Source organism: Labrus bergylta, chromosome 14 (genome assembly GCF_963930695.1).
Source record: "Labrus bergylta chromosome 14, fLabBer1.1, whole genome shotgun sequence".
Taxonomy (NCBI): Eukaryota; Metazoa; Chordata; class Actinopteri; order Labriformes; family Labridae; genus Labrus; species Labrus bergylta.
The window spans coordinates 8,758,011-8,785,471 of NC_089208.1; the positions used below are offsets into that span (position 1 = coordinate 8,758,011).

The 27,461-nt window shown below is 39.8% G+C and overlaps 1 protein-coding gene across 2 annotated transcripts; it reads left to right on the forward strand.

Annotated features, from left to right (window-relative positions):
* The first annotated feature begins 3,180 nt into the window (after window positions 1-3,180).
* On the forward strand, window positions 3,181-27,461 carry slc8a4a (solute carrier family 8 member 4a). Of its 2 annotated transcripts, none has more exons than XM_020643318.2 (9): window positions 3,181-3,368; window positions 4,399-4,474; window positions 6,928-8,334; window positions 8,485-9,002; window positions 19,213-19,319; window positions 20,370-20,488; window positions 21,801-21,900; window positions 23,767-24,039; window positions 25,577-27,461. In XM_020643318.2, exons 3-9 carry the CDS (start codon window positions 6,991-6,993, stop codon window positions 25,954-25,956), a joined length of 2,841 nt encoding a protein of 946 aa, XP_020498974.1. In that variant the 5' UTR covers window positions 3,181-3,368; window positions 4,399-4,474; window positions 6,928-6,990; the 3' UTR covers window positions 25,957-27,461. The 2 variants fall into 2 exon arrangements, with proteins under 2 accessions (XP_020498974.1, XP_020498973.1); XM_020643317.2 differs by lacking the exon at window positions 3,181-3,368 and adding an exon at window positions 3,407-4,055.

Consider the following 27,461-nt stretch of genomic DNA (forward strand, 5'->3'; position numbering starts at 1 on the left):
TACATTTCTATAAATCAGTGGATGTACAGCCCTGACAACCCTAAATAATCAAACTTGAACACATTGGAGAATGCTACCAAAAAATGAACGTACTAGCATTTATACAGATTAATATCAGGGCAGAGGTGTTGTCATGAATTGCAATACACAGGTGTTTACAGAGAGTATGTTATCCGTTTATATTTGTCTTTTTTTTCCAACAAACACTCCTTTATTCTCCAGCCGTTACTCAGTGTCAAAGGAGGAGCTGTCCATGGTGCTGACAGACAGTGACTCATTTTGAAAAATGATTATTGATATTGTTTGAAGTGACTTGCCTGTGACAGACAAAACAGCTAATGTGAACACATGGGAGAATGTGATAGTGAATAGACGGACCCATCAGTGTAATGTGTAACACTGAGCATCACTCCTCCTCTCTAAAGTCACGCTATAGTCACGTACATCACCATCTGTTACAGTTTACAGAGAATAAGAAAGCTTGCTACAATACTGCTGTTTAGTAATTTACAAGATAGTCAACCATCAGCAAACATAAGAAACAGGTAATTAGCTTTAATTATAGATAAATGTAAGCTTTCATCTAAAAGATCACAGTCATGAATGAATATCCATACACATATCTGATTATGGCTGTTATATGCCTCTCAAAATCTAATATTCAAGTGTGCAATGCATATAAAACCTTTGGCTTTGACCGCGTACATTCACTGCACAAACAGGAAGGTCAATCTCTTAACATAAATCAGTATAAGTTGTGTTGAAGGTCTCTCTTTTTTAGTAGAAATTAGTGTCAATATTGCAGAAAAAATAACGCAAAGTTAAGTGATAAGGCTTCATGTGAGGAATCATACAGAGCAGTTATTCTTTCCACACAATCTAGCATAGTGTTTTTTAAGCCACTTGTTCTGGTGAAGCATCTCTGCAGGGATCAGTGCAAACTCTTCCACATGTTCCATCATGTGAATTTAAACCAAGTCCTTTATAGATTCCAGTGTGCTCCTCCTCCTACGTCTCCTCTTCATGATGCTGCTGGTGTTTTGTTGTTCTTCTCCCCTGGTGCTTTCGGTCCTCCAGTTCTCAGTGTAATAATCCCTTTTATTTTTCTCCAAGGTTTGCAATAATCATCCCTCCAGGTGGGCAATCTACAACCTCCATTTGTTATTGCAGGCAACCATTAACCAATAAAAACAAAATGAATTTTATCCAAATGAAAGCTACATTTTTAGCTTTGCTTGCAGTGTGGCTGTAGGGGTAGCAGTGTTGTTGTGTCAGTCAGTGGTTCAACAGCCAGTGGATACAGACATTAATAATACCCTGACGATTCTTCTCTAATGTTGGTGGTGATTGCATCAAAATGATAGTCAAAGACAGGAGAATAAATCCCCATCCCCATTAACAAGTACTGTTAAACAGGTGTAAATTATGTATGTGAGGATGTCAATTCTAATATCCTAAATGTATGTTTACATTGAGTATTTTTTTAGAACCTGTAGGCATGACAGCCTTTAATTGTAAGGACTTGGTTAATAGCATAGCTAACCTCAAATAGCCTGATGGCAGCATGACAATCAATCACATCTTTCATTAGAGTTTATGAAACAACAAAGCACAATAATGACGGTCACAACATTTATCACTTCTTGATTTGATCAGCAGCTGATAAGACAATACACAGGGATACAAGGCAATATTTCAGGGTAAAACCAAATATTTCAAAGCACATTAGCTCGAGACAGACAAAAGCTAAAGTTACAATCATCTGCTTTTAAGTTATCTTTACCAACTGAAAGTAGCTTACCTTCCATTGGAAAACATATGAATACCCAGCTAAGCTCAGAGATGGGTCATTGTAAGCTATATATTAGCTATTAGTACCAATTGGGTAAGCTTATAAGCTTACCTACCTTGGAAAAGTATTGCCACTTAGATTAATATTATCATTTGTTTTTGCAGATGGCGATCAATTGAGAAGCAGCAAAGTTATATAATTTTAATTATGTGAATTACACACCTGTAAGTTTGTTCTCTTATTCCTTCCTCTTCCTTCTTGTATCAAACGGCGTACATCAGGGTTCCATACTAGTGCCACTACTTTTTTATGTACATAACCTTTGTATTGGATCAACATATGCATTTCATTTTTATGCTGATGAAACAGTGATTTATTTTCCGTCTAAGGAGTATATAAACTTGCGTTTGTGGAGAAAACAGGTGATTGGGATTGCTTCTAAAATCTTAACTGAATTTTTCTTTTGAAATTATTGATTTTAGTTTTTCCTGACAATGCCCTAGTATTGCACACTAACTAAAACTAATGTTAACTGAGTTGTGGTGTGTGAGAGTTTAACATGTGTGCTTGTTTTTGCTGTAAAATGTTTATGCTGCTCTTGGGGAAAGAAAGCGATTATAACTTTAACCTATGTTAGATTAAAAAAATCACACATCTCCACTGCTTATTACTTGCAATCATATTCAAATAAAATGCCTTCAGACTGTAACCCAGGTCCTCTTGAAAATAGTTGAAGTTCAACTTAAGATAACTGTGATGACATCACTGGTAGTCAGTGGTAGAGTAGGTTGTCTCTCAACCTAGGTGTTGTTGGGGTTTTTTTTGTCAGAGAGCCCTTCTGGAGCTACATTAAAATAAGAATTGTTTTCTCAGGCAGTTATCCTTTTATAACCGTCAGTGTGAGCTTAATGTGTAAATTTGGTGGCTGGCACCACCTGAAGTCCAAACATCCATTTTTACCCCACCAGGTAATAGATATGAATTGAAAGTTGTATGCCCATAGTTTAAGTAAACCTTGATTCTTTCTTGCTGTATAGAATTCTGTGAATTAAGGATCTGTCAGATATTGAACATTTGTATACTGTTTTAGATTTTTTATTTTCAATTAAAGGTCCTATTTCAAACTTCCACCAATCTCATTTGTTACAAATGTGTGTCATGAATTTAATATTCAAGAAAACAAGAAATTAAAAGGAAAACCCGTTTTCAGAGTACAAATCATTGTTTTTTTCTGCATTTCATCTCTATCTGTGGGTTTCCAGACAACAAAAATCAAACCAGCAACCCACAGCAGACCTACAGGCAGCAACATCTGGGATTACTGAGTCTCCAATCAAACATCAGATCTTTAGCTATTAGCCTCCCCAGCAGGTTATCCTTTCTGAGGGCTGGTAATGAGCAAATTATGACGATTTAGGAGTGAAATTATTATTCATCTTGGACTCCTGATGCGCAGTCAGGAGGACCAGCCGTGCGTGTAGCGCTGTTTCTGAACGTCTCCTCCCCTGTTTCTGCAGTGTTACTGCTTTTTCCTACTCGCTCATCGTTTCTTGTGCCAATGCTGCCCACCGCAAGAGTAAGACAAGACTACCATTTGCATAACACCTCACTCCTCTTTCTTGTCTGCCAACATCCCTCTGCTTGATATCCATCTTGTCCAGATCCGCGTACTGTGTGGTTTGCGTCCGCTCAATCCCTCACCATTCATTCACGCCTACTCTCATGTGCAGTCCTGTTTGGTTCTTTGCGTTCTTCAGCACAGACAGAAAAGCAAGGGAATTTTTGTCACTCTGAGATTTCCGGACAGAAAAACACCTTTAAAGCTCTACAAGATTTGAGTTTTGAAGACATTCCGACTGATCCATGCGGGACGACAGAAGACACAGCCAGTTATTTTATTTATTATTTTACGCATCAACAACCGCACGTAGCCTGGAGAAAAAATCTGAAAATGCATTGTGGGCTTGAAACATAACTTAGCCCTGTGGAAGCTGTCTCCGCGATAGTACTTGCAAGGAGAATTTAACAAGAGGAACTCATCCGTGTGTTAAGTTTGCTTAGGTAGACTACCTGTCAGAAAAAAAAAAATCGAAAGAAAGAAGAATCGTGGAAAGCTACGCATCATTTCCAAGACACCAGCGCAACAAGCCAACACCATTACACCAGCTTGCTGTGTGAATGGCACACGGGGTGTCTTCCTCTATTGAACTGGTGCATGGTAGCCCCGCTGTGACCAGGGTCCAGTTGAAATTCTCGGCTTTCTGTGAGTATCCGCGGGACTGTTGTGCGCACCAAATGGACCAGTCTGTTTGTCCCTCCTGAGCAGCCTGCTGATGGGATAATCGCCCTTTTCCTGCACCTGTAATGTCCAATAATCAGCTGTCTGAGAAGCCATTTGTAACTTCACATTTTGAATTTTCTCAACACTGCAACAGCGATGTTTTGAAATGCATTTTCGCTTCAGATGCTCAATCTGCTTCCACACATTTGTGGCTTTTAATCACCTTCTTTCTCTCTTTTGTGAAATCTTTTCCAGCTAGTTTAAATGTTGATAATACAACTGTCTCTACATACTGTTACCTCTAAGATAACCTGTCTTTTTACAGAGCGGAATGAAAGATAAGTTTATCTCCTGAGGCCACAACTTCCACCCTGAGCTGACTCACTAACACCTGCCACCAGGTGAGTAATGCAGCTTGTTACCATATTAAACATATGAAATGTATTTACTTGAAAAATACGCCATGTTCCTGCATGAGCATCTTCCTCTGTCTCCTTAATGTGAGGCAGCAAAGCTCACAGCTGCATGCAAACTATAGTAGAGTACATATTTAGTGTCATTTATGCTCTACTTTCTGCTTATTAATTGTGTTTTTTGTTAAACATGAATTCTAAAGTAGTTTTATGCTGAGAGCCTGCTCCCCTTTTTTCTTTACTTGTTGTTTCTGTTTCATTTTCCTTCTGTTTGTTATATTTATGACATTTCATCCCCTTGGTAGTAGAAATGACATTTATGAAGAGCCTCATTACAAATTGAGAATGTCATCATTTGAACAAAAAAAAGAGAAAAAACTCTCACATAATGAGCGCTTGCATCAAAGTGTGACTCATTATGAACAAGTGTTTACTTGCCAACCTGAGACCTCTGCTTTCCAAACAGGATTAAATCATCGTAATTGTATTTGGGTCAGAGATTTTTCTTTCTTAATTTGGTTATGTTTGGAACTGTTAAAGGATAAATCCGAAATGAAAGAGCGGCATCTTGCTGAGCTTTTCAGTAGTCGATAAAAGACAAATGAGCTGCTGTTGTTCATCAAGACATGAATAAAAAGCAGGGCAGTGGATTGTTGTTTTTTTACAGGTGAGTCTCCGTAGCGGCTTTGCATCATTAGAATCCATCAAATGTCTTTCAGAGGACTCAAATTATTAAAAGTGAAGTGCAAACTTTCATCCTTGTGCTGATTAAAAGATTCCTGAGGTCTTCAAAGAAACAAGACTGCGTAGCTTGAGTAAAAAGTTTCTGTACCTTGTTAGCTTGTTGCCCTCTGCAGATTTCAGTGAGGAATGGATTTGGAAGTAGTGTGTGGCACTATAAGAACAGACAACACACGTGTACACCGTTTGTCTCTATAGTACTGACAAGAAAATGTGTTTTATTCCTGTAATAACCAGTTGGAGAGCTTGCTTTTACCATAGAAACGTCACCCACTCAAAATTTGTGCAGAGTTGAGTGCCAGATGAAAGCGATAGTATATTATTTACTGGAAGGATCGATGATATCATTCGTCAGTGTTGTGGAATATTTAAATGCCTCTGAGTGATGTGACGTGCACAATCTTGTCCATTTGCCTCTAGTACTAAATACTTTTGAATCTCAAAGCTGTCGAAGCTTCCCTGCAAAAGGAATTTCTGAGGAGTCTTTGTTGAATGTGGATAAGACATCCTTTGAAAACCAGGCTGGCGGTGACATGTTTTCTGTACCGCTGTGTTCCTCCTGCTTGTTACAAGAGCCGCTGTCCATGGTGCTGATCCTGCTGATGTTCCCTAAATCCCCTCAGCAGACAGGTGTTGAGCTGTTGCATAAGGCTGTTGTTGCTGCACAAGTGCAACCTGCTAGTCTTTTATTTATAAGCTAACCAAAAATGACAATTTGATTTCTACCTATATGCTGCACTCTAGATCTGCAGCCTCGATGGAAAACGTGCACTCCTCTTATGCAGGTCAGAGGGAAGATTGCAGCTTTTCTCTGCTGCATGTCAATGAGAGCATGTGCTGTACATAAGGCATTGTCAAATCACTTCCGCCGTAGGTAGGCAACCTATTTTTGAGACAGAGATGGTCTTTAAATTTTAATTAGTAAGCTTGAGATTACATTCCCTGGTGTTTTTTCCTCGCTTTCCCTCTGTTCTCACTAATGCAGATGTTGAATCCTCTGAACAGCATTGATGCTGCACTCGCTCTATGTGAATTGTTCACTCAAGCTGTTGAATGCCACATTGCTGCCAAGAAACCTGTGAAATTATTTTAAGTTGTCCCATGACATAGTTTTAATGGCTTATGTAAAATGGAATCAAACGCATTTAGTAACTTTTTTTGCATTAAACCCAACATTACAGAGAGGCGTTTAGAGGTATTGGCAAACTTCTAAAAGAATCGAGGGTTGTTATCCTTTAAGTAATTCGTATAACATCTTTATCAGCAGGTATGAGCTATAAGAACAACTGCGCTGCTCTTGTTGCTCTCATTGTCAGGGAGGATTATTTTTGGAATCCCATCGCACTTGACTACATGGTGGACTGAGTCACTTTTTCCCTCAATACTACAGGTGCAAAGGGTTACATTTCTCTTGCTGCTTAGCACAGAGTGACCACATTGCATGTGTGGGTTTCTGACAGGGTAGTTCAATACCAATGAGTCAACGATTAGTAGGTGCCAATATTTCTGGCTTTCTAAACTCTGACCAACCAAACCATTGGATCCCACGTCATTTGCATACCAAAGAATATGACTGTGAGTAATTTTGTGATGTTATACCTTTGCTTGCAGAGGTTATTTCCAGAATAGAACTCAACGTCAAAGATGAATCTGAAACAAAAAAACAAAATCAAATCTCTTCTTCCTTCCTTTTTGTTTAGACGTTCACATGTGATGCGAATTGAACTCCGGAAACAGAAGACTCCAAGCATCATTGCGCTGCCATGTCACTACCCAAGCGTGGTCTGAATTTCATTCCACCTATCACACCATGTATGTTCATCTCCATTCTGCTGATGCTGCTCCCAGGAGTCACACAATTCTCCCAGGGCAGCCCCAGCAATGAAGACAATCACAGCACAACAGGTAACTGCTCAAGTGAAGATAACTGCTCCGATGGCGTGGTCCTGCCCATGTGGAACCCTCAGAACCCTGCGGTAGGCGACAAGGTGGCACGTGCCATTGTCTACTTTGCGGCCCTCATCTACATGTTCCTGGGCATGTCCATTATCGCAGACCGCTTCATGTCTTCTATCGAGGTCATCACCTCTCAAGAGAAGGAGATAACCATTAAGAAACCCAACGGTGAGACGACCACGACTACTGTGCGCATCTGGAATGAGACGGTATCGAACCTGACATTGATGGCTCTGGGCTCATCTGCACCAGAGATCCTGCTGTCAGTCATAGAAGTGGTGGGCCATAACTTTGAAGCTGGATCTCTGGGTCCAAGCACCATTGTGGGCAGCGCTGCGTTTAACATGTTCATCATCATCGCTATCTGTGTCTACGTGGTGCCAGAAAACGAAGTACGCAGGATAAAGCACCTGCGGGTGTTTTTTGTCACTGCTGCCTGGAGCATATTTGCCTACATCTGGCTCTACCTCATCCTGTCCGTGTTCTCCCCCGGAGAGGTGGAGCTTTGGGAGGCCATCCTTACCTTCTTCTTCTTCCCTGTCTGTGTGCTGCAAGCTTGGATTGCAGATCGCCGCCTGCTCTTCTACAAGTATGTCAACAAGCGCTATCGTGCTGACAAGACCCGTGGCATTATCATCGAGTCAGAGGGAGATGCCATGTTCACCAAAATGGACTTGGAGATGGACGGCCAGGGTGTTAACTCCCACACTCACCCCAAAGAGGCTCTGGATGGCATGCTGGAGGGAGTGGAGGAAGGTGGAGGGATGAGTGCGGAACAAGATCAAGAGGAGGAGGCCAGGCGAGATATGGCGCGCACTTTGAAAGATTTAAAACAGAGGCACCCGGAGAAGGACATGGAGCAACTGATTGAGATGGCAAACTACCAAGTGCTGGTCCAACAGCAGAAGAGTCGGGCCTTCTATCGCATTCAAGCCACCCGCATGATGATTGGAGCCGGGAACATCTTGAAGAAGCACGCTGCAGATCAGGCCAGGAAGGTGGTCAGTTGCCACGAGGCCAGCGGGCAAGAGGAGGATCCCAACACCATCTACCTGCAGTTTGAACCCTCTCACTATCAGTGCTTTGAGAACTGTGGCTCACTTAAGCTGTCAGTGACCCGGCATGGAGGAGAGAGTGGCTGCACTGTGAAGGTAAGAAGAAGTAATAACAAAAATAAAAGAAATGCATGAGGTCAATTCAAAATCAACTGTAATGCTTGAGGCATAAAGAATATTAATAATTCAGGTGTTTATATTAGCTAAATGTTTAATTGAGTCTCTTCCCTTGCTACCACTGCACAGGTGGACTACCGGACAGAGGATGCGACTGCCAATGCCGGCTCAGATTATGAGTTTGCTGAGGGTACTCTCGTCTTTAAGCCTGGTGAGACGACAAAAGAATTCACAGTAGGCGTTATTGATGACGACATATTTGAAGAGGATGAGCACTTCTACGTGCGCCTCAGCAATCCACGCATCGTGCACCGAGCCGAGGTGTCCGTCCTGGAGCCGAGCTCCATCACCTCCAGCAACAGCATGGTGGGCCTCTCCCCTCACGTTCCTCCAAAGGCAGCCCTCGGCAGCACTCACACCGCCACAGTGACGATCTACGACGACGACCACGCTGGTATCTTCACGTTTGAGAACAACTCCACGAGGGTCAGCGAGAGTGTCGGCAACATGCAGGTGAAGGTTCACAGGACATCCGGGGCGAGGGGGAAGGTGGCAGTGCCCTACCACACAGTCGAGGGCACCGCCAAGGCAGGGGAGGATTACGAGGAGGTGTCCGGCAAGCTGGAGTTTCAGAACGATGAGACCATGTGAGTGGCAGTTCTTGTTCTCTTGAGTGATGGCTTGTTGTTGCTTCTCATCACTAGATTAAACATCACAGCCCACATGTTGGTATGTTAAACAGTCCTGCTACATTACTTTAAGTGATCTATTCTGGTAAAGCAGAAAGGGACTATTTTCATGAGTCACAGATACGTTCACTCTGAGAACTTTAGATCTTCCAGAGGGTTAGCGTGGGAGGATAAGAGAATATAATTGTGAGAAAGATAATGAAACATTGTGGCTGACGTGAAAGGAGAAGAAGAAGGAGAAGGAGAGACAGAAAGGACGCTTTCTGTGAATGAATTAACATGCTGTCCTTAGGGGTTTCTGTGGAGGTTATATGAGAGTTAAATGTAATAAACTCTACTGCAGAAAAACAAAAAAGGGTACTAGTAAAGGGGGAAAAAATCAGACAGGTGACTCCAACTGCAGGGAGGAAGGGATCAAGGTTGAGGACAGAAAGAGGTGCATGTTGATGAAGGCTGTGTGATAATCTCAACAAAAGGAGTCATGGATGCACTAGCAGAGAGGCGGATAAAAAGAGCAGAGAGTGGGGGTACAGATAGAGCTGTGAGAGTGTGATGTTTTTCCAGCTTTCTCTTAAAAAGTGTGGAAGGTTTGGCTGACTGATGAGTACACTTGTAGTGTTTGTTTCATGATGTGCTGAGCAAAGGATCTGGCAATTATCCACAGCTTACTGTAGGAAAAAAAAGAACTGTATCAAGCTTATCCCAAAATGATTTACAGCACACCGGTGGACGAAACAAAGGAATAAAATGTGTCAAATAAATGTGTCTGTGTGAGGAGCATTTTCAGGGCCAGTGTGTGTAGGTGTATTGTGTAGGTTGGCTGAGTGGGAGGAAAGGCAGGTGAATACATGGTGTCAAAGAGAATACAGATCTCCATATTTGTCTTTTGTTGCCTCGCAGTGCAGGTGAGATTTGAATATATTTGTCTGTGCGATTGTCAGTTTTATTCTTCACATTTAACGGTACTCTTCCTTTTTTTTATTTAGCTTTCTACTGTGTGAATTTTTACGGGTGTTCTTGTGTATACCTCCGCGCTGAATCCACTTTGAACCCATATCAAACAAAATGTCGTTTCAAGAGGGAACTCAAAAGAGCTTCTTGAGCATCCAAAGCAATTAAAGAGAGTGAAGAGGGGTGAACGGAGTCCCAAAAGTTCTCATTGGTGCAGAGACAGCTTTAGAAGCTGTGGTTAATGAGACTAGTGTGTTTCAGTGTGAAATGAGAGGGTGGCAGCTTGTATTTGCACTCAAATGGAGACTGAGCAGTAGATAAAATCCTCACCTTCTGAGCCAAGACTCTGTTTATCTGACTGTAGCAAGCTGACAGTGACACAAGCATCTTATCTGGACTCCTGCTTCCTGCTTTTGCAGCAGGCGAGGGAGGACTTTGGAGGGCAGGATCCAGCAGAGAAGAACAGTTTGCTACCAGAAAAAGCCAATGAAAAGAAACCCCAAACGCAACGGGAAATGCCAAAGCTGCGCTCAGCTGCTCCTTTGAATAGCAAAGAAGGACTTAAAGGGGAATGTGGGAGCACTGTGATCAGAGGTTTAAAAAAAAAAGAAGGTTTGAGTCAGATCTTGAGCCAGAATTGCCAGGTCCAGATGGGTCAAGTCGCTACAGTGTACTTATCTTTATCCGGCAGAATTTTGGATCTTAGATACCTGTTGTCAAAAGGTTATTGGAAAAGGTCAGCACTCGTGTCTATTTTCTACACAAACGCATTTATCAAAGCTGCAAGAGCCATCCAGCTAAAGTCCCCCGGATGAACAGTTTTTTAAGGGCCTACTTCTTTCTGAAAGCTTAAAAATTGTTTCTGCTTTATGCTACTCAGATGCTTGAGTCAGAATGAATTTTTTATGAGGTTGTTTAATTTTGAGCGTGCGGTCTGTCCTGTTAAAAAATGTAGGTGAATCTCCATCATCCTGCGTCTTCTCCACATAATCTTAATGCATTTTTGATTTTGTGGGTACATTTGCACTGCATGTCTTTTAATTTGTTGTGTTTTATAAGAGAGTATAACAGATTTTTTTTTTTTATAATCTATACATGTTTTAATGTCTCTGAGTAGACCGGCTTGCATATGCTCTGTGTTTAATGTATCTCTGTGCTCTCGGCTGCTTAGCAGGCTGCCGAAGTTCATCCTTCAAACAGAGCTGTATTTTCTTACCCGAGTGTTTCCCTGGGCGTTCAGGACAAAGAGCTGACACTTGGCAGCAGGCCTCCAGGCAGCTCTGTGTGTGTGTTTGTTACAGTGTCTCTGGCTTTGTGTATAGCTGCCTGTCCCTGTCAATGTAAGAGCATGCAGAGCAGCAAGAGGAGGAAGGGAGGTTTTAAAGAATTTTGACATAGAGCCAGGAGGAACAATTTAAAATCAAAGCGTGCAGTTAAATAATAATTTAGCATCTATTCCTGCACTGCAGAAAATAGATTTTGATGTACAGACACAGACCTCGGAGCTAAAATAAACAGGCCGACATAGAGAATCGCTTTCACATTCTCTGTTTATGGATTAGCAGAAGATCAGCACAGAGCCTTTGATGCTTGTTTGTAGCTTCCTCATGTATCTGTTTTTGTTGGAGCCTCAGAATGTGTGGCACCATACACTACTTGAGGCTGAGGTGGATAACGCGCTCAGTTGCATAAGCTAAGATAAAAAAGATGTGAGGAGATCACATCTGAAACGGAAAATCAATACCCTGATATTCTTTATTTCTCATACTTAATGTAGTCAGGATCCATAACATCCTGAACTCTCTGCCAGAAATGGATGAAAGCGCAGCAGCAGAGTCAGTGTTGGGCAGTGTTAACACATTTCAAACACTTAAAACTTTTCATGGTAATAAAATGTTCGCTCCATTTCAGCGGCACTGATAGGCTTCCTTTTGTTAAACAATCATTCTCATATCCGAACTTATAGCAATTCACTGCACCTCGTTCTCATTCTGATATTATTAAGATCCGCTTTAGTGGACACCAGGGCAACATAGTCCACCACCTTGATATCAGACTGAAGTATCTCTGCGATAATAATATCTCTCTAATATCTCTGCAACTATTGAAGGACTACATTTATTTTTACATTGGGATGAATTAGGGTTTGGTGAGTTAGTTTTGGATTTTGTACACACATTCTTCCCTTGAATACAATTGGTGACGGTGCTCTTCTGACTTTTAATCTAGCCCTATTAAGTAGTGCACCGTTTGACGTCACATTTGTTTTTTAGCTCTCTGTATGAGGCCAATTTTTTAGAGTAGAGTCATCGACACTGATAATTATAATAAATCAGGACGATTATAGTATTGTGAAATCTCTGCAACTAATGCATCTCATCATGAGCTCACAATTTGTCTGGTACTTTGCTTTCTGATCAAACAGGTTAACGTGTGTAAAAATTATCATCGCCATAAGCTACAACTGTGTTTAGTGCTAATAAGAAAATGCTAGCTTGCTAACAAGTTAAACTGAGATGACAATCATCATATGTAAGCGTTTTAATAAAGTGGGTCTCAATGTGTCAAATACAGTCTCAGCTGTATTCATAAACCTCTAAACCTACACGTCAGTCTCATAACACACACATGCCTCGCCAATCTTTCCCCATAATTAGAAGATTTATGCAAGAAAGATATAAACTGCAACCCTGACACATGTAAGGGATACTTCATAATGTCTACTAACATAAGAAATCAATAATTTGAGGCAAATCAATCAATTTGGAAATCTTTGAATTCATTAAATGACGTATATCTCCCACTAAACAAATCCTCCATTGAAATCTAATTAGAGCTGTGTCAAGGCAAGTTAACTCTGTAGCCTTCATAAAATGACTTAAACTAGCTTACATTATTTACATTAATCTGAATATTTCCCCCAATGGTAAGTTGAGTTGAGCTGAACATGAATCTGAGTAGCACCTGAGTATTTCTGCCTCGTTACGTCAGAGTCTGTTGACATTTGTCTTTCCATTCGTCAGTTTTCAAACACCACCATATCCTAACCTATGTGATTTACTACACATGCTTTCTCCTGTTTTGTATATTTCTGTCATTGCTAACAGTTTTTGCGTCTTTAACCTCCTTTCGCAGCTCCTTTGACGTTTCTCCCACGGTAAACATGCCGTCAAAATAACCAGACTTCCTTCCAGCGATCAGTAAGACCTTTAGTAACGGTTTGCTCTTCTTCCTAACAATTGTGACCTTTGATGGATAGCAGACCTTTGCTACTTGTAATCACAATCATAGCCTGTATACAAACATGGACATAGTCTGAGTGACTGTTTTCTGAATCCCATCGGTGGGGGTCGCCATATTGGAAAAGCTGTCGCAAACTAACTTTTCATCAACCTTGTAAAAGAGCAGGAGCTGAGCTGACCACAAACCTCCTGACAAACAGCTACAACAACATAGGTCTAAAAATCAAATATGAAAACAGATGAGTTATAAAAATCATCCCCCGTGTGCTCTGAAAGAGCTATTCAGACCAAAATCACTTCTTTGTAACAGGCTGTACAGCTTCTTATCCTGCCTGATCACAATCATGTGTTCGACACAGCCGTTTACTAAGACAACGATAACACAATAACTACGCACAAGTAAGAAGTAGCTTACATTCAAATGTACAGCAAAAAAAACAATGAAGGTGTAAGCAATACAAATAGAATAGAGAATAAAACTATTTACTATGCCATTTAAACATTTAAAACATTTCTTTCAAACAAAGTGGCAAATAAGAAAATAATCAAACAAACTTAAAAACAACATGTGCATAATGATACCAGAATAAAAACAGAATAGATTAAAGAATAATAACAATAGAGCTACATCACAGCAAAGCACAGGGTACTTTAGGTAGTAAATACTGAAGGGGTGTTATGAATAATAAAGATAATTATATGAAGGGCTATATGCATTATGAAGTAGCAGTGTCCTGACTGATGAAGTTTTTTTGAATGACGTTGGACTGCCTTTCCAAGATGATGTGACAGCTGAGTTTGTTAGCAAGCTGTGATAGTACTGCTCACTTCAACCTGACTGATAATCCTGAAGGTAAATATGTGGCTTTACTGCTAAAGCAGAAAATGAAAATAAAGCTCCAAATATGTCCTGTGATAACCTTCACCGTTTTATCTCTAAGGGTTTTAAATGTATCAAGTGACCTCCTTTTCAACATTTCATAAATTCATTCAATTAATTACAGTATGTCAACATACTTGTGCAAGCCAAAGCTCTTACCTGTGTAACTATTCTGCTATCCACATAAAACTCTTTTGAATGTATGAATTCCTTTTCATAATATACAGAGCAACTACATTCCATTACTTTTTGTTAGCATTTAGCTGAATGCACTCTCGCACCTACATTTAGCCTGACAGAGTTGTTAGCATGGCTTACACCTGGCATGAAAACGCTCTGTGTCTGGACAATGATGGTCTGGACAGGTAATAAAATAATAAATATGTCAAATATATGTTAAAGCAAGGTGCTGGTGCGTGATCTGAATGCGATCTGATCTGCCCTATCACATCTAGAGGAAGTCTGCTTCACTCTGTGGTCAGAACTGATATGTTCTAGGATCCATACATGACAAGTTATTCATATCTTACCTCTAAATGCAGGTTTCCTCTGTAGCAAATAATTCTGATCTCAGGGAGGACAACAAGTGTGCATTCAAATTTCATATGCAAGTGCAAAGTATTTTTGTCTTTTACTATGCAGAGAATAAATCCAGAAACAGATCAGATTTGATCCAGGGTGTAAATGGGGTGCTAGATCAAGGATAGCTTAAAAAACAGCTATGCAGCTATCCCACAAGCAGTTCTGAAGCAGCTTTAATCTTGTGGAGTTATATGTTGAATATCTCATCTCATTGGGCTCCCCTGGTGCTCATTAGTTCAGATATCATTAAGAAGCCCTTCTGCTTAATGCTGTTATCAGAGGTAGGGTCATACATCATCATTAATGTCAAAGCCCTTTAGTTTCCATATATATATTCTATGCAATAACCCAACAACAGATTGTAATGTGATGTTAAAGGCCCATTGTTCTGCTGTAGATATGAGAATCATATTCCTTTTTGCTGCTGTTGTTCATATTCAGCCTCACTGCAGTGTCTATGGAGATGACAGGGATTCAGTAGCTTGCTCAACGACACTTCAGCAAGGCAGATATATGCTGACACACTGGTTTTATCCGAGGTTCTTTAACTGACGGGCAGGGCCCTGTTCAGTCATGGGCATTTGACACACAGCCATGCATTTATGCATTCACTCATTCTCCCCACTGGCTTCATTTTTCTCTCAGGAGGGCTGGAGTCTATCCCAGCATGCATAGAGTGGAGAGCACAGATACTCTCCTAGGGTGAACACAGAGGCATAAAATCACTCACACTCATACCTGTAGGCAGTCTGGAGAATCCAGTCCTCATAACTTTTAGTGTGTGTCTTCTGCCTGTGGGAGGAAACTGGAGCATCCTTACCAGTGTGGAGGTGAGGGAAACTCCAAATAAAAAAGCTGCCCGGTCTAGAGCCAAACCATCCTCGGTCTCTGACTAATTTTCCCCAAATACGTTTTAGTCAATATGAAACTAGAAAATGTGAGAAAAGGCCAATAAAATCGAATAATAAAACGCTGATGCCTTCTACTTTTTTGTTAGGACTTGTAAAAAGAGCCAGCCAGAGTTTATGCAGTCCACAGTGTATTTTACAAATGCAGCAGAGATTACGGTTGTTCGAGTGGAACAGAGATCAATCTTCTGAGCTCAGACGACGCAGTCCTTCACATTCATGTGTGATAGATACAATGATACCCACTACGACTTCTCAGAAACAATCCTAGCTGGCATTCAGATAATGATACATAGTGGAAAGTGATGTGCAGTAAGTGAGCGCTTTACTGCCCTGACACAGTCCAACGGTGGTCGCTCTAATTAGAGTTTACATCGACCTGCAGAGATCCAGGGCTCAAGGAGCAGAAAGGGAAATTGTCAAATTTGAATGGAGGAGGAAAGCTGGACACAAACAAGTAGCTATAAACTCATTTTAAAATCCCAGAATTACACTTAAAAATTAAATATTCTGACTTGTAGTAAAACCCATTTGTGGTTTACACAAGGTTTAAAAAGAAAACTGTTTCAGCATTTAATTAGCTCATCATAAATCTTTTCTTTTACATTTCGTGTAAAAATAAGCACATAGCCTGAGTAGCCTTAAGTGTGTTGCTAAGTAGATTCCTCATCTTAAAACAGAGACAGGCTAACTGTTTCTGCATATTTTTTAGCCTCTATGCTAACAAACCGCTACCTCTAGTTTGAACCATCAACATGAGAGAGGTTTCAGTCTTCTTATTCAACACTCTGATAAAATAAACACATTTCTCAATTTGCTTAAACTAGTAATTAAACATGTTCAATAGTCTATTAGTTAGCTTCTTGCAGGCTAACAAGACAAAATGATGATCCTTAACAAAAACAGCACAAGCTTTGGTAAATAGTCACATCAATACCCTTCATCAATACTACACTATATGTTCTTCCATTACACTGTCCTCTTTTTCAGTCTACACTATTTGAGTTGCAGAGCGTCTGCAGCAGCCAGTTTCTTCAGCAGCTGAAAAGACAAACACAACATGAGCAGCGTTCATTAATGGTTAAAATAACTGATACTTTTCTTTTTAACGTTAGCTTGCTGCTCTCTTCTTCCATCAGTCATTTATCTCTGCTGTACCCTCCTCGCTGTCAACACTAAACATTATGTAAAAATAAAAACTCTTGAGAGACACTGTCTCATTAGTCAGAGCATCAGGCTGGAATTGCAAATGCACCCAGAGCTATAACATCAGAGTCAGATCTTATTTTTGACACATTTATATTATTTGTACCTATCTCACTCAGAGAAACATGCGATGATCATAATTCAACACTAGAACTCACAGGAGATAATACGACAAACGGTTTAGTATTATTTTAAATGAGTTTGCCAAATTATTGTTGATTGTTTTTTAGCCTCACTGACCTTCATTGAGCTTTATTGCATTTTGTTACACAATCAGAGTTGTAACACCTTCAATATCGGTACATGATTTATAAAATATTCAAACTGAGTGGATTATTGGGTCTATAATATAACATCTCTGACTCCAACTTACAAGCAGCACATTTAATGTGCACATACTGTGCTTGTTGTTCAGTTGATTAGGACTTGTAAACATGGCTTCTAAAAACAGCAGCATGGACGCCAAATACTTTATCAGCAAGCGTGTAACTTAATATGGACTATGATGAAAAGGTATTATCACAATGGAAAAAATATAACATTGTTTCAACATTTTGCTCAGACAAAACACTTTGAAAGAAAAGCTCTGAATTACGAAATGCTCCATAAAATGTAAATGGCCAACAGGGTACCCCAAGCACAGACTTTACGTTCACAGGTGCGCACGGTTGCAGGAATATACACTGAAAAATAGATTAAAAATCCCTCGCAAAGCGCCCCTGAGGAAGCTACAGGCGAAACGCGTTGTTCGCTCACAATTTCAGTGTTCAATAAAATGTATTAACCTACCGTCCTCTGAAAAAGGAACAGACCTGGTTGTTTCTATTTTTGAAAACAACAGAAAACAAGTCATAATTGAGAACTCAAATTTTCCAATCACATTTTTTTTTTTTTTAATTCAAAGGATGGGGGCTTTCATATCGATCCTTCAGGTGACTTGATTAAAAAGACCCCATTAGACAAGAACATTTCAGTTTTCCATGCAGGTACTCTCCCGGATGAAACAAGAGAAAAATTTCACTTGATGGACTTATACCTAAAAACATTGCATAATTGTCAGTATTGAGTAGTCACCTTTAGTGTTATTCTCACCCACCTTGTGTCTGAAATAAGTGCAAATGAGCATTAGACTGTGGCAGAGGTTGAGATTGAAAATGCCATCTAATCGGCCCGATGCAGCATGTTCCCTGCTTCGTTTTGGCAGCTTCTGGCTTTATTTCATTTGGAGATCTCTGAAATGTAAATATTTGTCTGTTTCCAGGCACTCATAGCCACTTATATCCACTCACATTTAGTTCATACAGAAAAGCAGGACAAACAGTTTCTGCACAAAGTGTGATGAAATATCAAAATGGCTGCTGTGTGAATACATTTCATGACAACTGAACCACCAACAATTCTTTTTAAGGCCTCCCATGATGCTTCAAATGAAGCCTATTGTGTTCCTCTACACTTGTTTTAAAAAATCTTCTCTTTGCTTTCTATTGTGAGGACTCCAGGCTACACTGCTAGATCCCTTTGCTCCCACTGGCATGACTCTCCCTGACATTAGACAACCGATGACGAATCATTCATGTTTTAAAATAAATGTCTTCTCTCCTGCGAGCAGAGGCTCTTTCTACGTGTTGTCGAATCCGGAGTGTATAAGTGTAGACAGAAATAGACAGCCACCCACATATCATTAGGGAGATGGAGAGAGAGGGAGAGAAAGACTCGCTGTGACAGTGCAGGAGAATGAAGCGGGCTGAGGCAAATATGTCGGTCTTAGTTTGACACTACATCCTCACATGTTTATGTACAAACTGTATTTCTGAATAAGTCTTAAGAGTTTGCTTTACCCTTCATGGATTACCAGAAAGACAGTGCTTAATTTCCACCGAGGACAAGATAATAATTTAGTTTCCCATGACTTATAACTTGAAATGTGTGGGAGGGGTGTGTGCTTTTTCACTTCATTTCTCTTGTGCTCTAATGGAATTAATGGTGTAGATGGAGTCCGCCCTCTTGTGGGGTACCAGGAAAAAAAAAAAAAAAACATCTATTATTTATTTAATTTTCTACATAGTGCCTTTTTTTTTACAGGATATTTGACAAATTGTTATAAAAAAAATCTGGAGCTTCCACTTTCTTATCTAACATCACTGTTTTATGATTCATTGTGTAGGCAGGTTACCTCTTGGCTGCACTCTTTATCCGAATGCGTACAAAAGCACCGGCTTAGCAACAGAAACTGCTCTCACTGGCTGCCTGGATCTATTTTTGATTTAGTTTAAACAACAAACGCATTCTGCAGGTGAAACCATGGCAGCTGCTATTATTTCCTATATCATGCTAATGAATTAATCCCCCATCACTGTTTGTCTCCACCCTTTCCTTGTGCTTAACACCTCTCCTTTTAGGAAGCTGTTGAATGTGAAAATCATCGATGATGAAGAGTACGAGAAGAACAAAACTTTTACGGTGGTGTTGGAGGAGCCCATCCTGCTGGAGGTCGGACAGAGACACGGTGAGCTGAGGACGCAGCTGCAGAGAGATTCTCCTCATTATTTCATGGTTTAAACTACATTAACGTCATACCCACTCTCCTAAATATTTTTTTTAGATTAATGGGCCAGCACAGTTAATATGTATTGATACATATTTCTGTGGAGGTAATCCCAGGTCAGAGCTGTGATCTCATTATTCCCTGTGGTACATTTTCATCGCCAGGCTTTTTCCTGGAAGCTGCATTTGAAAATAGCTCGGGTTAAAGTAGTGAGCTCAGGGTTAGAGCTAAAAGGCAATAAAGAGTGTTTTTAATTTGTGTTTTGGTCCATTTTCCCTACACAGCTGCAAATTAATCATTTTCCTCAAATTACTGTAATGACCCTGACATCAAGTCAACAGAAAATGGAAACATAATGCATTTCTGATTCAGTATTCATTTCAGTACAGTAGGTACAGTTTTTGTTTGCAAACAAATGTGACATTTTTTACAACATTATGTACCCAACACAACATCCCTAAATAATAAAGTCAATGAAAGTTACTTTGTGACTCAAGCATACAGCAGTTTGGATACATACCTATAAATATACTTTAGAAATGATCTTAAATTTAAATGAATATATAGATACATCAAATGTTAAACACACACTTAACTTAACCCATGTCACAAAATATGAATTCATAATCCAAGAGAGATCAAATAAATACATTTTAATTATTATATATTTTTGTTGTGGCATGATAAAGTGCTGCTTTACTAGTACATGTTTTCACTGATACTGATCTGATTGCCCTGCACTTACATAATGTGCATGTAATAACCTCAGGTAACACTACCTTGAATGAATCAAACAGTACTTGGACATCTAAGTAAAAAGTCCTGTTCTTAACAAATCTGTTTAGGAAATGTAAAACAAATCCATAGTGTCAGCTGGATCACTTATAAGCTTACCTCTCATGCAAGCAGTGCACAGGTGAGACTTGCTTTCATTATCAGCAGACAAACTATCTTAAAGCCTGTGTAGTGGATAGTGACTGATCGTCTGCACACCTGTGCCTCTTGCCGCAGGAGACACCAATGATAACAAGACAGCACTGGGACCGGAGGACGTGTCAAAGATGGGCTGCCCCTGTCTGGGTGAGCACACCAAGCTGGAGGTGGTTATTGAAGAGTCCTATGAATTCAAGGTAACTAAAAAAAACACAGCCACACTCAGCTGTCACAACAGTTTCTGTAGGCAACTGAATCCCTGTCAGTGATAATGAATGCTTTTATTTTGTCTATTTTTAAAGATGACCCCCCTCTCTTCCGACTAAATATACCCATCGCATCAGTTCTTTGGAACAGAGTCAAATAAATATTGATTTTTTAGATCAATATAATTTAAGTCACAATATCTTGGCTGTGACTGATAGCGATACATTTTTAATCTAACTGAGTGGGTGATGAATTAGTAATCATTGGATGTAACTAATGTCAGAAGAGTCATTAACTCATCATTTCATCCAGCTTGAAATTAGTAGAGAAAACTGTGTCATTTAATACTTATGCATCCGTTAAAGGTATTACCTCAGTTTAATATTGCAGTGACTTCAGTGTGGGGACTTTGGTGATGTTGGAATAGATCAATTAAAAAAAAAAATAATAATAAAATAAAAGCTGGAAATGGATGAAGCAGAGCCCAAGATCGTCTGACCAGAAATCCAAACAGTCCCAAAGAGCCTACATTTCCCAAGATGCATTAAAAGAGTTTCTTTCATTAGACACAAGCTGCCCGTATGTGCATGTCTCAAAAACATCAACATGTCTCTTACTTTGGAGACCATGGTTCATGTCTATTTTTTAACCAAATGTCAATGTTGGAAAATGACTTAGAGTCCAAACCTAAATCCCTTACCTAAACCTAATTAAGCTTTTTCATTTATAAAATGATTCATATATTAGCTTTTCTGGTGGTTGATGTCCTTCATTTAAAAATGACAGACTTATATAAACCTTTTCAATTTTTTAAGTTCTTATTACATTTTTGCCTTTAATAATTGTATCTTTCGGTGTATTCATTTTAATAATGAACAAAGGTATTGATGGAATCTTTTATTTATCATAGGTAAAAACTTTCTTCCAGTCCAAATTTGGTGACATTCTGACCTTTTCCCCAGAGATACATGTGATAAGGCATCCATTTCCTAATAAATTAATTTTGCAATAAAATATTTACATTACCAAATCTTTCAAAACTTCTGAAAAAAATGTCTGTGCTTTGTTCTAGCTAAGTTATAGGGGTGTCGAGGAAAACAGGGGTCTATACTTCCATAAACAACAGTGGGAGGAGAGATGCTGTGAATTTTACCTAATGTACCACATAGGTGTCCAAATCCTCACATGACAAGATTACATTGGAACTTGGACCTGTAAACACAAGAGATAACTATCACTGACTCGCCTTCTTCCTTTTTTTTCTTCTCCTTTTTCTTTCTTTGTCTGTGGAACCATCTGCAGAGCACAGTGGACAAGCTGATTAAGAAAACAAACCTGGCTCTGGTGGTGGGAAGCAGCAGCTGGAGAGAGCAGTTTGTTAGTGCCGTCACTGTCAGCGCAGGTGAGTCACAACGTTCTCAAATGTCTCATCTGTTCAGCCCTCTGTGACCGGACCTGTGGAAGATCGAGCCTGCGAGCCGGATCTGACCCACCTGCTGCTTCTCAACTACCTCACTTTTCCTACAGTTTTCTTTTTCCTCACTTTTTCTTTAACTTTTAATAAAATCCCAAATGCCCCATTTGCTGAATTTTTAAAACGCCTAATTTAAGGGATTACCAGTGCAAGAACTTACAAAAACAAAGACCAACTACTGGGCAATTCAGTGCTTGTATGCTGCTTCATTTTTATCCTGACTCTTTATTAAAAATGCATGATGTGGTGAACTCCTCCCGTGGCTCCACATAAAATCTAAACTTTGCAGCTCTCTGTCTGGTCAATTAATGGCCCCGAACAATTGATGTAAATGCATCTGCTATGATGAACCCTTTTTATTTTTGCACTTTCAAAAGCCATTCATTTGGCTTTGTGAACCTTAAAGAGCTACAATACTGTACAAAGCGTTTCTACTAAAAGCTGTCTAAGACACCAGCGATGTATCGTTATATTAATACACTGTTTTCTCATTGTCTCTCTTCTCTCTATGCATCAAGTATTTAGAAATAGAAAGCACTCTTTTGCCTATATATAATTAACATGTAGTGAGTGATGTTTATAGCTACACATTTAATGTAATGATAAAAACAGGTTCATTAAACAGTTTAAAGCCAGTGTGAAAAAAACAAATCCTCAATCGTCATCCCAGGTTTTTTTTAAGGTTTTACATAAATAATTGTTTGAATCCAAAAAGTTTTGGAATATGTTTCAACTATCGTGATATTTCCATTGGGCATAGTTAAGTTTTGATATTAATTACCAATATTAAGTAATGAATTTTGTAAACCTATCAAATCATTAGTCACACAACAGTTTGTGTTGAATTCAAAGCAGGTGTCTAATTTTGTTCAAATACGGCACCGGCTGGGGCGCCGATAGACTAGAGGACATGACGCCCCCCTTTTGTACGGAGGCAATAGTCCTCAGCACAGCGGCCGTGTGTTCCAATCTGACCTCGGCCGTTTGTCATCCCCCACTCTCTATTCCAAACATTTTCCCTCTCTCTTCGGCTGTCCTGTCTCATTAAGGCAAATATATTTAAAAATATGTATATATGGCACCGGTTAATACTATTAAGTTGTCAATTTGCATTGGAATCACAAGACTAATACAGGCATCCCAGCTACTGGGACATCTGTATGCTAACTGCTAACTATGATATGGATAGCAAAGCATTATGTAACTCACCTTTTAGTGACTAATTGAAATGAATCTTTGCGTTTGGCAGGGCTTCTTCTTTCTCCTCTGATCCTGAATCATCAGATTCAAACATTTAGAGCTCAGCCAAGCTGATTGTCACATGGACTGCTGGTGTGTGCAGAGGCAAGCAGATGTCAATCAAACGGAGAGGGAGCTGTCAGTCAGACTGTGATCTATCTCTCACAGTCTGGAGAAATTCTTTGACCGGAGAATGAACAGTTGTTCAAGCAATTTGAAGAAATGCACTTTTACTTTTTTTTACTCAGGTTTTTGTGGGTGCTTAATGAGACCCTCAACTTTGAGATCATTTTTGCATTTGAACTGTTTCAAGCCAAATTTAACTCCGCTTTAAAGATGGTGGTGGTTTGTTTGTTTCTGCCTAGATTGAACTTAGTTTGATTTAAAAATTATACAGAAATTATTCTGACCAGTTCTTTGTGATATATTATCATCCAATCTTTGAATACTGTATAGGCTAAATTCTTCAGATTAACCATGAACAGAAAAGTCTGCTGAATTTAAAACTTTTTATGTGTTTGGTAGTCTTTCATGCATCTGTTCTGTTTTTGCCAGGTGATGATGACGAAGAAGAGAGTGGTGAGGAACGCTTGCCGTCCTGCTTTGATTACATCATGCATTTCCTGACAGTTTTCTGGAAAGTCCTCTTTGCTTTTGTCCCACCCACTGAGTACTGGAATGGCTGGGCCTGTTTTTTTGTGTCCATTTCCCTCATCGGCGTACTGACTGCTGTGACTGGGGACCTGGCCTCCCATTTCGGCTGCACCGTCGGCCTCAAAGACTCGGTCACTGCTGTTGTGTTCGTGGCACTTGGCACCTCTGTCCCAGGTGGGTGTGTGTGTATTGTCTATCAGCTCTGACACAAGATGTGCAGGGTTTGCTCTCTGGGGTTTGTCTGTACAGTAGAAGCTGCTGCTTTGGGAGACTTGTTTAACCTCTGCCTCCACCATTTATGTCGGAGTAATTCTCTGCAGAGCGCTCGCCTCCAACATTAACAAGCTGCAAACTGAGGAAAGACTCTTTCACTTGTTATTCTCTTTGTGCTGTTTGATGGTATTCCCATTGCATCATGTCCTGAACTCTGCCACAGAGAGGCACAAATGAGGACATGGAAATTAGGCTTTGACAGGTTGTAGCTCAATAAGCCCTCACACAGGTTGGCTGACTAATTATGCTGGGAATCATCCTCCATGAATTAGTAAAAGGCCAATCTTCAGGACAATGCAGTCTAACAGGTAATAGCCGTATTTGCCAGAATTATGGGTTCATTTTGGTGTACAGACAGATTCAGAGACATTATCTGCTGCATACATTTGTTAGGATTTACTTTTGTAATGCATATTTGTGCTTTGGAAATGGACTATCTAGTAGGCTACCAGGACCAGAATAAGAGAAAACATGATGGAAGGTAAAAGATAAAAATGCTGTGAATGTAAAGCTGCCAAACATTAACACATAGGCTACTGCTCCCAAATGAGGCACCACAAAGGTTTGTAAGTATAAACGTGCTTTTACCATCAGATTAAAAATAAAATAACTTGTACTTTTTAGATCAGTCAGAAGCCATCTGTAGAAACAAAGTGCATGTATCTCAGTCTCTTTTGGCTGACTGGTGTTTATCCTCCTCCACAGTAGCTTTCTCTTATTAACCCAGGACGACCTCTCCAGTGGGCCACAACCTTCTGGCAAAGGGTTTGCAGAAAATCTGGCAAAAATCCATTTGAAACCTAAAGCAATAGTTTGACAGGGAAATATGTTTTTTTGGTTGTTGTTTTTTTTATCATTGGCAGACAGTTAATTTAGAAGATCATGCTACTTTCAAGCCTGTATGTTACACCAAATATGATGCTGCAGCCAAGACACAGTAATCTTAGTTTATCTTAGCTTTGCTTAGCTGAGCTTGGTTTAGTGTAGACAAATAAAAAGTGGGGACACAGCGAGCCAAAGGTAACAAACTTAACTGCAGGCTTGGCAGGTTATTAGAAATGGAGCCAAAGATGAGCATTTCCCAGCCGAGATTATAATTACACTAAACACTAAAGGGATAGGCATGTCCTCATTAGAGATGAGAGGTGTAAACACACAAAATTACTACAACTTCTCGGTTTGGATCAGGTCTGAGACCCTTGTTGTGATTTATTGCCCTATATTAACAATATTAAAAATTAAAAATATTCAATGTGATTTAAAAAGTAAAAAGCAATGAACGATGTTTATTGAAGAATGCTTATCAGATAAGGTCTAACTGCTATTTTACCTCTAGAAGCTTTTTTCAGGTCAGGGAAAGTAGATCTGATTTTCACAGATTCCTCTGGATCTGACGTTCTTTCTTCAGTATGAATCCATATTTCTCTTTCTTAAACAGATACTTTTGCCAGTAAAGTTGCCGCCATCCAGGACCAGTATGCAGACGCCTCCATCGGCAACGTGACGGGCAGCAACGCGGTGAATGTCTTCTTGGGCATCGGGGTGGCATGGACCATCGCTTCTGTTTACTGGCATACCAAAGGCAAGGTGTTCAAGGTGGACCCCGGCTCCTTGGCCTTTTCCGTCACTCTCTTCACCATCATGGCGCTGGTGTGTGTGCTGGTGCTGCTCTACCGCCGACGTCCCAATGTGGCAGGCGGAGAGCTGGGGGGCCCACGGACACCCAAGCTCTTCACTTTAATGTTGTTCATTTCCTTGTGGTTCATCTACATCCTGCTATCCTCACTGGAGGCATACTGCCACGTGCCTGGCTTCTGAGACTGAGGGAAACGCACAGACCAGCTCCTCTCCTTGTTTTTATGATCTTCTGGTGTGTTTTCTCTCGTTTTTTTGTCTATTTTCGCAAAGGTTTATATATCGATTTGTATCATAAGTTATTATTGATACCGCACAATATCTGACTTTGAATCTTTGGACTTTTGCTACCACCCACTTTGCTGTGAAGCACAGCTTTAGCCACTGAACGTGAGCCCTTCCTCTTTTTTGAAACATTTTATTCCACAGGACATTTATCTAATCACTGCTATCAGCATCGATCACATGAAACCTTTTGACACTTTTCTGGCATCATGTCCTTTTCTCTGTGTGGACATTTTTTGTGTAATAAAGTGTTAAAGAAAGCACAAGAAAAAGTAAGCACTTGTTATTTTAAGGGTGTTATAACATGAAAATTGCAGTTGGTGCATGGGGCGACATTATACTTGACATTTACGTACCAAGAAAGACATTACTGAGGCTGAAGTGACTCGTGAAATGTGTGTTGATATTTATTACTCAATCTATACATTAATTATTCATTGTATATCATGTAAAAGGTGAACATCGTGCTTGGGAGTTTTGTGAAAGAGTAGGTGTGTTTTTTTAATTTTTGCACGTTATCAGAATAAGAGTTTCTTGGTAATCTATTTTAAAAAGTACTGTATGTAATATTTTGACATGGCTGTTGACGTGTTGATGTGTTCCTGTACATGTGAAACACAGCTGTATCACAATCTCTTCACTGCCTGGTCCCCTTTCCTGCTAAGCTTTTCAGTCAGTGTCATATTCAGGGTTTTAGATTGCCTTTTTATTTTTTTTACAACATAAATCAACCTGGAGCAGAGTTCCGCTTTGAATTGTACTATGACGTATAAATTTTTTTTTTTTTTGCGTGGCTGTGTGTGTGTGTGTGTGTGTGTGTGTGTGTGTGTGTGTGTGTGTGTGTGTGTGTGTGTGCGCGTGTGCGTGTGTGTGCTTCTCTGCTCTCCAGCACAAGTTGGAGAAAGGCTTTGCACTATCTGATCATTGATAACACAATCATTGCTGGTGTTCATGACATAAAAGTGCAGCCTGATAGTCTGTCGCGCTGACGCTGTGAATATTTTTAACATAACCACTTTAAGAAAAAGCACAGTTTTTTTTTGTTCAGTTAACGTAAGCAGGTTTTAGATCCTAATCATAGCACAATCACTGAGAAGCTCCATCCTTTTAGATGAGAAAATTTGCCAAAAGAGAAGACATGTACAGAACTCCCTGAGGATGTCTCCTTGTGTTGCACAGCAGTTGATATTGAAGTTTGGTTTTTATTTAACCTAGACTCTGTAGAGCCATATTTATTGTAAAAGTATTACAGTAGAGGTATTTATATGATCAATTTCAGTTTTATTGATATGCACGTTTAATGTACAAAAAGTGGAAATAAATGTTGCTGATTTATGATGATGTGAAATGCTTTGCTTGTGTCTTAATTCTACATTTAAACCATTAAAAAAAAGTGAAAACCC